This window comes from Syngnathus typhle, linkage group LG2 (genome assembly GCF_033458585.1).
Source record: "Syngnathus typhle isolate RoL2023-S1 ecotype Sweden linkage group LG2, RoL_Styp_1.0, whole genome shotgun sequence".
Taxonomy (NCBI): domain Eukaryota; kingdom Metazoa; phylum Chordata; class Actinopteri; order Syngnathiformes; family Syngnathidae; genus Syngnathus; species Syngnathus typhle.
In genome coordinates this window covers 9473765-9487768 of record NC_083739.1, presented here as the reverse complement: position 1 = coordinate 9487768, position 14004 = coordinate 9473765, and the positions used below count along the sequence as shown (strand labels likewise).

General features: G+C 41.8%; 1 protein-coding gene across 1 annotated transcript; it reads right to left on the bottom strand.

The window, feature by feature from the left end:
- Window positions 1-3424: 3424 nt before the first annotated feature.
- Window positions 3425-13567, bottom strand: sypb (synaptophysin b). The gene is made up of 7 exons (XM_061271442.1): window positions 13483-13567; window positions 11449-11514; window positions 6092-6216; window positions 5435-5633; window positions 5175-5366; window positions 4748-5063; window positions 3425-3524 (listed from the first exon to the last, which is right to left on the bottom strand). Exons 1-6 carry the CDS (start codon window positions 13498-13500, stop codon window positions 4779-4781), a joined length of 885 nt encoding a protein of 294 aa, XP_061127426.1. The 5' UTR covers window positions 13501-13567; the 3' UTR covers window positions 3425-3524; window positions 4748-4778.
- Between the last annotated feature and the right edge of the window lie 437 nt (window positions 13568-14004).

Here is a 14004-nt window from a genome sequence, read left to right as displayed (position 1 = left end):
ACGGGGAACTGTGCTGCTTTCAATAACAACTGGGAAATTTTACAATCTCAAGTTGGAAACGTCCGATCCAAGTCCTCGTTTTTCACGAACCAAAGTTTAAATGGTATGTTGTGGTGTGCAAGTGAATTATGCCAACCCACTACAATGTTACATTTACACAACACACTTTAATTTCAATTTTGTATTTAGATATGTGTTAGGCAAGATGCATTTGTTTTGCATTATTTTATTTATGATCAAGTGAACAAGATGAAGTACAAAATTCCGACATTTCCATAACGCAACAGCACTGTATGTCGCAACTGTAGCGAGTTGCCTTCATGAATCCTCGAAAACGGCAAAATAGTCGTAATTTTGTTGAATTACTGAATTCATCCTTGCAACCATTCTCCGACCGTAATTTAAACAGGAAATACAGAACAAATCTAAATTTGTTTTTTTTATGTCCAAAGTTGTTCTCGTTTATCCCTCCTGTCAACAGTAATCAAGTCAACCACTATGGCATTAACTGAAAGCAGTGTATTCTCCTATAGTTTTGAAGGCATCGTGCTGTGTTTAAATGACGTTTCTATGGAAGTTGTGAGTCATAGTTCATAGCAGTGCTCATAAATACCATTCGCTCTGTTCTGTAAATAAGGATTTACTTTAACGATAGTAAAGTATTGATTGATTTGATTGAATTCCTTACTAATCCCTATGGTTAGTCAATTAAAATGTAGTCATTCATATATATTAATGAATTGCACAGTAAAAACATAAATCTAAAATAACCAATGCACATAACATTTTATTTCTTTAATTAAACAATTAATAGTTCATATGCATACAATGCTCTTGTAAATATGTTAATAATGTTGGAAATAAAATACACATGGAAATGAGTTATTGAATTATTGCATTATTATAATCAACATTTTTAAGTTGTGTCTATTTTTCTTTTTTTAAATCTCATCCACAAATTACTTGACCTATCTTCCGTTTTGATGAATAAAATGGGCCCCCTGCGTTCTCACAAGTACCATACGCGCAGGCGCGCACCTACACACACACGCAGGCGCCCTCGCACACACGCACGCGCGCACAAATAAACACAAGCGCACAAACACACACGCGCACACACCGTTAGCCCACGAGTAGGAATTAACTGAGGCTAGCCGGGTCATTTACTGTAATCATGTCTCCTCCCCCAAAAAGTATTTACATTGAAACATTGAAAGTATTTTCCCCTCAAATCTATTAGTATTAGTTTTGAAATATTAGTTTTAATTTAATTTTCATTTACAAAACATTTAACCAAGCATTTGCAGAAGAAAAGGAGATTACTTTGAACAAAAGTACTCATTTTAACCTTCAACAGAATAATTTCAAGTTTATTTCATTTTTGTTTCACATGGAGCCCATACAGTAAGAATACAGCAGAATTCTGAAGAGCCTTAGATATTTTTCTTCTCTGACTTATCATTATCATAAATACTAATATGTATACATCATACACAATAAACACAGCACTATCCAAAGGTGTAGAGAGTATCACAAGACATCATTCACCACTAACAACAGAGTATATTTCATTTGAGCATATTTATAAGAGCTACAGAGGGAAGAAAACTGTATTGGGGATAAGAGAAAAGGGGAAAATAAAGAAGATAGCGAATCCAAAGCTGAGCGTTGGACCCAAACACTGTAGATGGACAAGGATCCATTCAGATGTGGTCTGTGGAAGCAAAACTACAAATGATGACACAGCTGCGACCATTTCAAACACAACTGGCAGGGCTGTTAAATTCTCATTATTGCCTAAATTGTGCTTTGTGTAGAACTGTAGATGGATCTAACATGCTGTCATATAGTATCACTGCGCAGTCTGCCCGAATAAGTTTAGGGACACTTTAGGATAAGAGGAAGACGATGCATGCAGTCATTTCACTTGTCATTCAAAGGGGGGAAGCGAGAAAGGATTTCAACATATATATCTCTGACATTTTGTCCAGACTACTTTAAAACATTTTCCAGGGGCGATGTCTTAAGCATGTTCTATACCTTATTTTTATTAACCCATAGTTGAAGTTCATGTAAGGGGGGAAAATACTAGCGGGCTGTCTCACAATTTTCCGTACCGCACAAAAAGGACAAAAATTCACTGACAAAACCTGATCGATACCCACAAATAAACACGCGCACTTCTAAAACGGACACTCGCTGCCGTGATTAATAATGTTCAAAGCACACAACAGTAGTTTGTGAAAGAGCGCAGGAACTAGAAGATGCACGCAAGTCACTAATGTCATCTTGACGTGTTGGGTTGGAAATATTCACGCATCCTCTTGATAGGGGAACAAAAAACAGGCAAATAAATAAATAAATAAAGGGGGAGACAATGTACTTGCCAAACCGCCTTCTTTCGAGCTTTCCAACAGATGTGTATTGTTGCCACGCTGATAAATATCATATTTTAATAAAAGGAATTTCATGCTATGCCACGTTTTGATGCGGTCAGTTATCATGTGTTATGTAGCTCGTAACTTTGGTTTATAAAGACACAAGTGCAAAATATCATGTTGTAACAAGTGACACGTTACAATGTGAATTTTATCACATTGAAATGTGAAATGTATCATATTAAAACGTCTGAATGGGAAACTTTATCATGTTTAAAAATTAAAATTAAATGTAGCACCTTGTTACATAGTTTTGTTTTTTTCCTGTTGTGGCAGCAATACCCTTCCGTACTTTCATATCTTCAACTTCTAAAATTTTGCAGGCGTGATCCTCCTGGTGAAAATTTACATTTGGTAATTCTCATTTGTAGTTTTTTTCCTATTTATTCATCGGCCTTCACCTTGCTCCTCATCCAACAGCTACAAAATAATTGACAGTGACAAAAACAATTACAAAAAACAAAAAAAAAATATGTTGGGGTGATGAGAGAGGAGTTGAAGGGCAAAGGCCAAACTATGCGCTCCTGAACCAAAGGAAATCCAATTGAATAACTCTGTGCTCTACATTTGTTGTATGACAACTAATATGGAGTGCACAATTATTCAATGGGGTACATAGAATCATATATATTAGCATGTCGATATTTACACAGCACAGACAATACATTCTCTCAAGTTAAATTTAACTACAATACCCCCCCCGGCCATCCCAACCAAAAAAATGGAAGTCTTTTTCCATGACGTGTTTTCCTCCTCAATGTTAAATGTCAATGAATGTTTTGGTATCAAGTTTTTCTCGTATAACCAAACAGACAATCCTCTGTTGTCTTCTACAGTTAAATACAGCACGAGAATAAACATCATGTTACAGCAAAGACTCCGAGCCCTCCCCCCACCACCCCGACCCCTCCCTGGCCCCCTTCTGCACCCTTAAGGTGTTCACGACCCACTTTTGGCCTTTCCGCCCTCCCCATGTATGACCCCACCCTCCCCCCACCACTTGCCCAACTCACATGTACACAAACAGACTAACAGACGAGTGCAGAAACGCAGGCGGCGGTTGAGCGCCGGAATCACAAGGTCACCCTGGAAAGAGGAAGGAAGGAAGGAAGAGTATTCATTCACCTGATTTTGAATGATTTATGACAGCCTCACTTATATTTCAACATTGGGGGGAAAAAAAACGTATCTTGATTTTTTGGAACACACTTTTTTTTTTTCCAATTGGAACATTAGCGGAACACATGTAGTGTATAGTTCTTGTTTCATTAAAATGCACAAAACATTTGCAATATTTTTGCTTTTCTTCTTTATGAATTTGAAGCAGATAGTTCAGCCACTTCCAATGTCTGCCTGAAAATAATGTTACATAATTGCTATTGAAATAACAAAATATGGCCACCGCGGTCCTGTAAAATGATACAACAAACACATTTTTCAAAACCGGGACCTAAGACCAAGCCGTGTTTCACCAGTGCGGGAGATTACGTGCAAAGAGACAATTTACAAGGATAAGCGGTAAAGAAAATGGAAGGATGGATGGATGAATATTGCATATGCCCTTGAGGCGATTATTCAAAGGTCATATAAAGCATTCACACTGTTATATGATGAGTACTTGCAGGGACGGGTCCAGGATTTTTTCTCGCTAGAGCTAAAATGGGACACTGGGGGGCGTCTACACCGATAAATTGGGGGGCTGAAAAAAAACCCATTTCTAAATATATTTTATAATATGAAATAAAATTGACATGAAACAATATTGATAGTCTTCATCCTTTATGGAAATGTATTCCAAATATTATTACATCTTATTTGCCTTCTTCATGAATATCCATGTTTACTATACTGCCAGACGTGGCAATGGCGCACACAATTCTTTACATTCTATTTAATAATGTTTTTAGTGTAAGTTTGTATGAAGAACAATACTATGATATCCATTTTTTCTTTTTAATTATTTTTAGGGGGGTAAAGGCTAGAACTGATTCATGGCAAGATGATTGAAGTTACAAGTGTGTTGTTCAGTAAAGAGCATGCAACAAGTTAAATTCTTGAGTCAAGGCACCAATGTACCTCTAACTGTGGTCCAAAACCGTAATTGAATCAAAACCTCATTTTATAAATGACCGTTCAAAAGTGCTTTACGGATTATTTGATTCTGTGTAACAACCGCAAACTACCCAGGCTAAAGTTAGCTTTTCGTTGACATTCAAAGACATTAGTGTACTATGATGGGTCACTTCGGCATGAACATGTCATAGAAAATAGGACACAGTCATCATCATCGTTTTGGTCAAAACACTCACCATCCTGCAGCTGTGGCTTCAGCACACAGGCTCACATTTGATTGGAGTAGGAAGTGGGCTGCTGTTCGTAGCCCTGGCTGTAGCCCCCGTCCTCGTTGTAGCCCCCCTGCTGGCCGTACTCGGGCTGGTAACCTCCCTGGGAGCCGGCATACGGATCCTGCTGAGCGTAGCCGCCACCCTGAGCGAAAGAATCTGGGGCGGGCTGCTTTTCTTGCGACGGCATGTACGTTCCCGCGACGGCCGCCATCCAGCCGGTCTCCTTGAAGACGAACCACAAGTTGCCTATCCACAGGATCAGGTTGATGAAGCCGAAAGCCTGTGGATCACACGGTAACATATCATTATTTTCCCTCAACTTCATTCAACACAATTTCATTTGCAATGACTCGAGTCCACGTGATGAGTCGAGTGTCAAACCAGGCTTTACCACGGAGGTGTTGAGCCCAGAGACTTTGGGGTCGTGGACTTCACGGCAGCGATTTTCTCGTTCGTCGCAGGCCGTGATGAGGGTGATGACCCTCTCGGGATCGGTGGCCGTCTTGACATCCGACAGACCTTTGGCCCACGCGCAAGACGACACCAGCCACATGAAGGCGAACACCGCCGTCACTACAAAGTCCTGCCGGTCAACGAGTAGAGGCGTTACATACAGTTCAATTTGACCCCCTTAGTAATGCACCGACTCACAATCTGGGGGCCCTTGTTGTTTTCACGGTACTTCTCCAGGACGAAACAGTAGACAGAGAGAGCCGCCATGGAGTAGAGGAAGGAGAAGACAGCGATGGTGACAAAGAACTCAGCTGAGGAAGAGTAGTCGCCCACCAGGAAGAGACGCTCAGGGTTCCCTCCCTTACAGGTGGGGGCATCAAAGTAAACCTGATGGAGCCTGACAAAGACAAGAAGAGTAAGTTGGACGAGCTTTGAACAAAATCTGGACAAGTCCCCTGTTTATTGTTTTTTTTTTAATCAGCAAACGATTCATCTGGCTCTAGGTTTTTTTTTTTAATTCATCTGAAAAAAGATGAATCCTTTTTTTTATTCATCTTTATTCATCTCACTCTAGTATTGCCACTTGCAAATTTGAGCTTTGGGATTTAAGGACTTTCGAGGGGTTCTCCAAGTTGATGAATCAAAATGACCACATTTCAAACGGGACCACTTGCTCTAAAAGCTCAACTTAAATAATACATTTAGAACATCATTGGTAAGAAGAGCAATGTGGGCAATTAGAAACAGTTGTTTAGTTTAGTCATCAATTGTTTTGGGGGTAATTTATTTGTTACGGATGTGCAATGTATTTGTTAAGGATGAGTAATATAATGTACAAGAACAGTAATGGCATACCTGAATGGATATTCAAATTCAACTTCGATTCCAAGATCACTCTCCGACCGGTTTTTACACTCCACGCTCATCTTGAACATGCCGGAGTAACTGCCGCATGTCGAGAAGGCGAAGATCGCAAAGATCTGCGAGGAGAAACACAGGGTGAACATTTGACAGCGACTCAACACATGCATGAGAACAAAGGTGGCACAAAACAAGCCGAGGTTCTCTCAGTTTTGAAAAAAAATGCTAACAAATACTGTGTGATCAACACTTTATGCAACGGTTGTCATGGTTACAGTTTCATTTGCAAATGCTTTCATTACTATTTCGCTTTTGGTTGTTGCTACAGTGAATTATTGTTGGACGTTTGATCTCGAAGCCAAAGCGAACCTCCAAGAAGATGAGACTGGCTGACCCCTTTTACAGTCAAGCATTGAGCGCAAAACTGGAGCGTCATTGGGCAAATGGCGGGCTTTATCCCGCCCATCAGACATTCAACATCTCCCCATCGCGCTGAGCGTTGTTGTGAGTCATGAACCGACGTGAACGCCTCGATGAACTCTCATGCGTTGCGCAGACGCACAACAGATTAGACGAGCCTGACTATTTTTACCAGCACGGCCTCGCTACTCTGCAAGCCAGAGCCGATTGGATGGAAAATCCAGCTATTAATCTGAGTGAGGTGCCCTACCATCTGTCACCAAATACTCCACTGTAAATCCAGCCACAACACACACGCACGCACACACGTCCACAAGCACATGCACACACAAACACGTGACCACAGAAAACAATGCAGTTACACCACCTCTCTTGCAGTTGCAAAAAAAAAGCCAATGAAAAGGGTTTAATACTCTAACCATGCAAAATAAACATAATACAAAGAGAATTCATATTATATTATTATATAAATGCCATAGACAGGCTTACAAGCAGCATTGTTATTGGAGAGTTTAAGTAACAAATATTTGAAAACAAACGGTGGCGAAACACATGTAGGCAGAAAATAAAACTATATTAATAGATGTCATCTGGAAAGAACAACAAATATTATTAAATCTTCCTTAGGTCTGAATGCCCAAAGATGGAGCACACAATGCAGTGGCACAATGGCCAGTGGCGGACACGCTCATTCAAAGTAGCCCGTTAGAAGAGCCACGCATGTCACTGGGGACAATCAGAATATAACATTGGGATCCAAACGCAAATCAGTTTCTCATTTAAAGTGTGAAATATATTCTAAATTGGAAAAATTCCACAATAAGGGAATTGCAGGCATCCTCGGAATGCAATGGGTCACAGCTCTTTGGTGTCTGCGCACGTTTACGATTACGCAGAGGGGTGTGTTAGAATCCGATACAACACATTTTTTATCTATATAGATGGCGCTTTCACAAAGCGCTTTACATCAAACATTGGCAATAATACAATCATAACAACTCTACTAACATATGCCTTGTTTGAAACGGTTATAGATAAAAGAGGAAAGTCTCCGTTTCGGCGTCATAATCACAAAAGCCCAAAAGAAAAAAAAGTCAACTACCACCATGAGCATTTAGTATGTCAACTGTAGGCCTACTTCAAAAATGGAGGGGAAAAAAACCTCACTCATCACAAGGGCTGGGATTTGCTGGTTAAGAGATTATCGTGGCAGCAGGTAATGCTTTAAATCAAGCGTGCCAGAGTAATGGAACGGTACGCACGAGCGGATCGGATCACGGCGCTTTGGCCTCCTGCAGCATCGTTGTTAGGAGGCGAAAATAGAAAGTCAAAGCTAAACGGGAGCCTCCAAGAGCTGAACTTTTATGGTGATGCATGGATGGCAAGGAGGAGTGAAGAATTGGAGAAAGGCAAGCCGCCCGCCGGGATGAGAGTGGCGATGGTGTTTGGTGCCATGGCAACGCTATTGGCAGCGCCACACAGCAAGAGGCTGGTTTCTATCCGTGCTGGCATGCTGGATGAATGTCAGCTCGACCGTGGTGAGAAGACACACAGTCCCCTCAAAAAATTCTCAAGCACACACACACACAAACCATCTGCCTGTTATGGTTTTTCTCACACATCATCGCATGACTCCACCAGGAAAATCAATGTTAAGAGAAGCTGCTGGTGACATTTCAGATCCAGCCAGATGACGTATTGAGATATTCTTCCATTTTCGATCGCATCATGATAGAAAAATAGAGTGGTGCCTTTAGATACATTTGGCTTTTGAGAAATGAGCCAATCAGATTTATTTAGGAACCGGACGTCTTGTTACATCCGTCAAAGGGCTGCTTTGTCAGCACGAGAAAGGAAAAGGGCGGGTCGGTGGGCGACGTTCGCTGAGTCACACATGCAGGAAGCTGTTGCACAAAGTTGCCCACAGATGCATTTGGGCCACACTTAAGGACTATTTGCAATGCGACTATCTTTTCATGCATGAATTAGGAAGACCTGCCTCTCGATTTTGCCTTTCTTCAGCTCATGTTTTACATATTGTTCACACATTCCATGACGTCATCAGGCACGACAGGCATGTCTGCAGATACGCTGCCACCTTATGGTCAGGATAGGAACCAAGCCATCCAAAAACTGCCACTCAATGCTCCCTAAAACTGTTTAGGGTTGCCATATTAACACTTTAAACCACAAATACAGCACAAGCTATGATCCCAAAGCATCTCAATATCATTCCAACTTCAAATAAATAGTTTGATTTCATCGCCATCTTGTGACGTTTTATAGAGAGCACAAAACATGGGAATTGGTGAGTTCTTCCAAATAAAGCTAGGGACAGAATTCCACAAAAATGCACAGAGGCCCTAACTAGATGAAGCTCCTCCCCTTAGTCGGTAGTACCGGAGATACAATGATGTGACTTACAATTTTGCAATTCTGTAATCTTTTTGTTGAGCCTGGCCTTGTATGTTGCTGCTTGCATCCAGCCAGATAAATCCTATAAAAGTAGCAACTCCTCCTGCGCTCTGCCAGATGATTCACAGGTCAGGCTGCTAAATGGCAGTTGGCTAGCAGTGAGGTGCCAGCACACTCAAATAGCTCCAGGTAAGGACTACAGCAGTGTGTGCAAAGTCCGGCCCGGGGACCAAAAGTGGCCCATGTTCAAATATTCACTGACCCGCAGCCGCAAGCATAATATCAATAATGTGTAGCACATCAGCAGTGGTGACCACAGCAGAAAACATACGTACAAAAAAGCAATTTTATATTTCACCAGAAGATGGCAGCAGACCTGCGGCTATGCTTTCTGGCGCTTTCGGAAATGCGCTCCGAGCGCACTCTGCCTCTCAGAACACACCACTCTCAAAGTCGTGTCGTGTTAGGTGTCAGACTGAACCCCCCCGCTGCATGACACCTTTCCAGCCTGCTCTGAAATGGAGACTATAGCGGAGAAAAATAAAGTTGACAGAGAAGGCCATTGCTCCCAGTACAAGTAGAAATTGGCTTTTTTTTTTTTTTACTGAAATACTAAACAACCGTGACTCTCGAGTTTGATAAGAAACAGACTGAAATTCAATAACAAGAGGCACTACCAGATGAGATGGGCAAAAGGTTTAAAGCAATTGGACAGACTGTACAGAGGTGGGCCCCCCACACATTTTCACGTAACCACATCTGGCCCTTTTTGCAAAACGTTTGGACACCCCTGGATGACTACAGAGTCACGACAACGCAATTAGCATGAAGCCGTGCGGCGCATTCGTGCCTCAGACGAAGCTGCAGAGTGAGAATCAGCGATGTCCAATGACGGCCATTTACAGCCCATTGTCCAACATTTGCCGAGGCCCATACTGTTTGATTGCATTGTACTACTTGTAGCTAATGTGTCATGTCGTAATAAAATATCTATCGCTGCGGGGGAATCCCTGTAGCGTCACGATCTGTAGTCAGTTTTTAGAAAAGCCATTTTATTGTTTATGCATCTGGGTGTGAGTCGTGACTTACAGCATCTTGTGGTGCATTTTCTGACAGATATTACGGAGCAAACCAGTAACTGAATCAGAATCTATTTAAGTTTGTGACTTTCCTACCCTGTCAATTAGAATAATGTAGAAAAATCACATGGCGATTCGTCACTCTCCCTCTCACGTTACATACTAGCACGATTGTGTCTCGCTGTCAGTTTAAGCGTAAAGGAACGTCCACGTGGTAGCCCGAAGGCTGGTCAGCATAGAACCAACCAGCACATTGCGCGTGTTGGCCCCAGGGAAAAGCTAGCTCGGCACAGCTGCGATTTTTAATTGCGCCCACCCCCAACAACAAAAACAACTTCATCCCATGCCGCAGTTTTCTGTCTCCAACGTGCGGCGAAGAGGTTGCACGCAGTAAGCAGGAAATGTAATGAAGTGCGTTACAATGCAGAGGTCATGTCCTCCAGTAAATGACTCAGCCCCCCCCCCCCCTTACCCTCAGTGTCCTCTGCACAGGCCACTCTTCACTATAGGGTTGCAGTGCCAAGAAATACTTGGGGAAAAAGATGTGCTATAGATGCTGTCATAAATAATGTCTGAAAACAATAGATGCCAGGGTATATTGTGAAAATGGCTGGTTTAAAATGAAAATATTGGAGACAATTTTATGTTTGGGGTTGTGCCCAGTGGAGAAATTGGGCAGTACATCCAATGAGTCACATTGAAAGGGACGACAATTCAAAAATGGAAATAAAATATACTATTGAGAAAATACTTCAAAAGATATGTAGATGTGTTTTCAGATGAGCAGTATAACTAGTGTTCAGTTTTGATTCATTTGTCTCTCGTGTTTCAAATGACATATTTCCGCTTTGGTCGCACAGAACACAGACTCATGCAATGCACAGATATTGGGCGCTTAAACGATGTTACTGTTAAAGCCGACATTATTTCCCGCGCAGCTACAGCCAATCAGATAAGCCCTATATGAATGAGTTTTGCCTTTGACGGGAACTCGCCCCATCCAATATGGCTGCCACATCTATCATTGAATTTCTAAAAAAAATAATTGAATCCAAAGGAAACTATGGGTCAGGAAGATAAACCAAGTTGATGTCATAAAAAGAAAGTTGAAAAATGTACTAGCCACTAGAGGACAAACGGGGAAGCAAAACATTATCTGTTTTGCAGAAGATGTTTTTCGCACAACTCTTTGTAAAATCTCCACGCTATTAATCCGGGCAAGAAAAGAGTCAATCAAGGTACTGTTGTTTATCCTTTTTTAAATTTGGCGCTTGTATTCTTGCACTCTTGTACGCTGCTGTGATAAGTACATTTCCCCACTGTGGGATGAATAAATTTCTATCTTCATCATCATGAATGAGATGGGAGAATCTCTCTTACTCTATGTTCTTAACTTCAACATCATGTATGCAACACAGGAACAGTGAGATGACTTACCCATTGGAGGAATTTTATAAATCCCAACGGTTGCTTGATTATTGTGAACTGCCCTTGGGCCACCAACTGGGAAACACACAAACACAAAAGTCAAAAATCTTTGCACTCTTTCCGCAGCAAATGACAGCTAATCAGAACTTTTCACACTCCAATTTCATAACTTTCAAAGAATCGGACATCTTTGAGACCAGAAATTGGTATATTAGCACATTTATACAATTCTGTTGTCTATTGTTCAAACTTTCCAAAACATAACATGACAGTGGCTTTCATCATATGAAATATTCTTTTCAGGGATAAAACCACTGTCTCCCTTCTGATGAACACTTAGGCCTACTTCTCTACTGTACTGTATTTTAATGTTAGTCTTGATGGCTGTGCAGTGACTTGAGAAACAAAGGTACACATTTTTCGAGATGTAACTTCACAATAGAAAACACTTTGGCAGACAGAGAGCAATTCTTCAGACATGAGACATACATGGAGGTGTTTAATTTCACTCCCATTCAAAGGTTTACTGCCAAATTTAACTCAAAACCAAGAGCATTACATCTTGTGTATATAACACCATTGCGTTAGCGATGCCTCCACTAACTTAATGCTAACACATAATGGAAAACACCAAAGAAGGTCAAACTATTTGTATTAATAGTGTCCGAGTTGACACCACGTAGGAACAATTTTAACATAAATATAAATCAACATAGGTAAACAGACATACGCAATGGCAACTAAGATTATTGTAGTTACTTGGTCAGTGAGAGTAGTGGCGACTCTTATTTGTGTCTGCATGACTATATCACACTGCCCCCTAGTGCCCAAGTGGGGCACATCAGAAGAAGCAAGGCAATAAATGTAATTGAAAGATGCGATGCGATTTATTCGTTTTAAATTCAATGATATGATTACTCTGTTTTTATTAAGTACAACATTATAAATCTGCCCACTACTTTCCTTATTGAAAAACAAATTTTCTTGAGTTTTTATGCAATGCATTTTTATACATTGCAGTAGAAGAATTAAGGCGATATGAGAGTTTGAGTGACTGCAAAATACTCATACACACACATTTAATTAGGGGGCCTATATGAGGCGTGGGCGGTATCTGTGTGTGTGTGTGTGTGTGTTTGCGTGCGCGTACGCCGTCAGCATTCCAATTAGACAAAGCTGATTAACCGTCGCAGCAGCCATTTGTGCATCCTATGTTTACAACAAGCAGGCAAAAACTACACTTCGCAATATCCTGCCCTTTATAGGGTGCGGTGGGGGACGGGGTTTGTGAAAGTTGTGTGCGCAGGTGAATGCGACACCGCAGAGTACGCTCTGCAGCGGCAAATAGTAAATGGCCGCACGCTCTTCGACGAGAAGAAGATGGCGTGCAAAAAGAGAGACAGGCAATCACGACGGATGCCTATCAGGGCATCACTTGGGAAATACTACGCGCCTCGCTCATTATAGAAAAGAAGACGTGATGGAAGTGAAGGCTTCTTTTTCGGGGCCCACAATACTGCGGTGCGGCTATTTGCAACAGTACGGGGGGGCCTCATCCTTCTTGTTGTCCTAGCAACAGCGGGGCTGATTGAGACGTGCAGTGGATGTTATTGGGCAATAGCAAGCACAACATTGGGGGTGGCAGAGAATATCCTCGTCAATGTTAATCTGTGGAGATCCTTCCTTCACCCCCAACCCCCCTCCCTCCCCTTGCAGTAGCCGACAGGCCCGCTCGTCCGTCGTGCCCTAACACTGCAGCAGCAGCAACACTCGTGAAAAACATCATTTGCATTATCATCGCGCTGTTATGCTTTGTATAACACACAGATGGAACATTATAATATCTATTATATTTTTTTTAATGCACCGATGCTGCGTCAAGCATTTTCAACAGTCGATGGAGCAGACCGCAACATTAACGTTGAGAAAAAAAAAATATACAACATATAACCACGAATGGGGATAAAGCTTGAATTAAATGAACGCACTCGTAATTCAACAACCTAAAACAGCAAATGGATGAATTGCTGGCAAAAGTCTTACCTGGTTGACGACATCCATGTTGGCCGCTTACTCGCCGATAAGAGGATGAGAGGGGCGAAGGGGGTGGAGGCGTCTCATCCGGAACAGCCCAGGGGAGGAAGACGCCCACGAGGAAGAGCCAGCCGCTGCGTCACCAGCTGGGGCGAGGACGTCATGACGTCAGCTGCGGTCGCCCAATCCCGGCGCTTCTTTTATTATGTGATGGCCCCGGGCCATGGGGCTTTGATTGGAGGGAGAAGAAGAAAGAGGAATGCGCCGATAGTCTCCAGGCGCAAATCTCGCTTGATGGAGAGATTCAAAGATGCAAAATTAGAGGATTCAAAGATGTAAAAATAGCAGGGGAATACATCAGTTCAAAGCTAGGCCGGCGTTGTTTTCTATTATTTTTTTGACAAGTAAAAAGCAGGTGGTGTTCCTCCTTTCACAGTGGGATTAAATAATCCTATAATCCCACGATCATAACAACATGAAGAAAACTTGATTCTTCAGTGTGACCAAAATTCCCAAACAATCTTGCTTTCC

Excerpts from the sequence above, each read along its gene's own strand:
- sypb (XM_061271442.1), bottom strand. Across the intron at positions 5,634-6,091 it reads GAATTTGAATATCCATTCAG|GCTCCATCAGGTTTACTTTG; the intron begins GTATGCCATTAC and ends TGTCTTTGTCAG. Across the intron at positions 5,367-5,434 it reads ACAACAAGGGCCCCCAGATT|GACTTTGTAGTGACGGCGGT; the intron begins GTGAGTCGGTGC and ends GTTGACCGGCAG.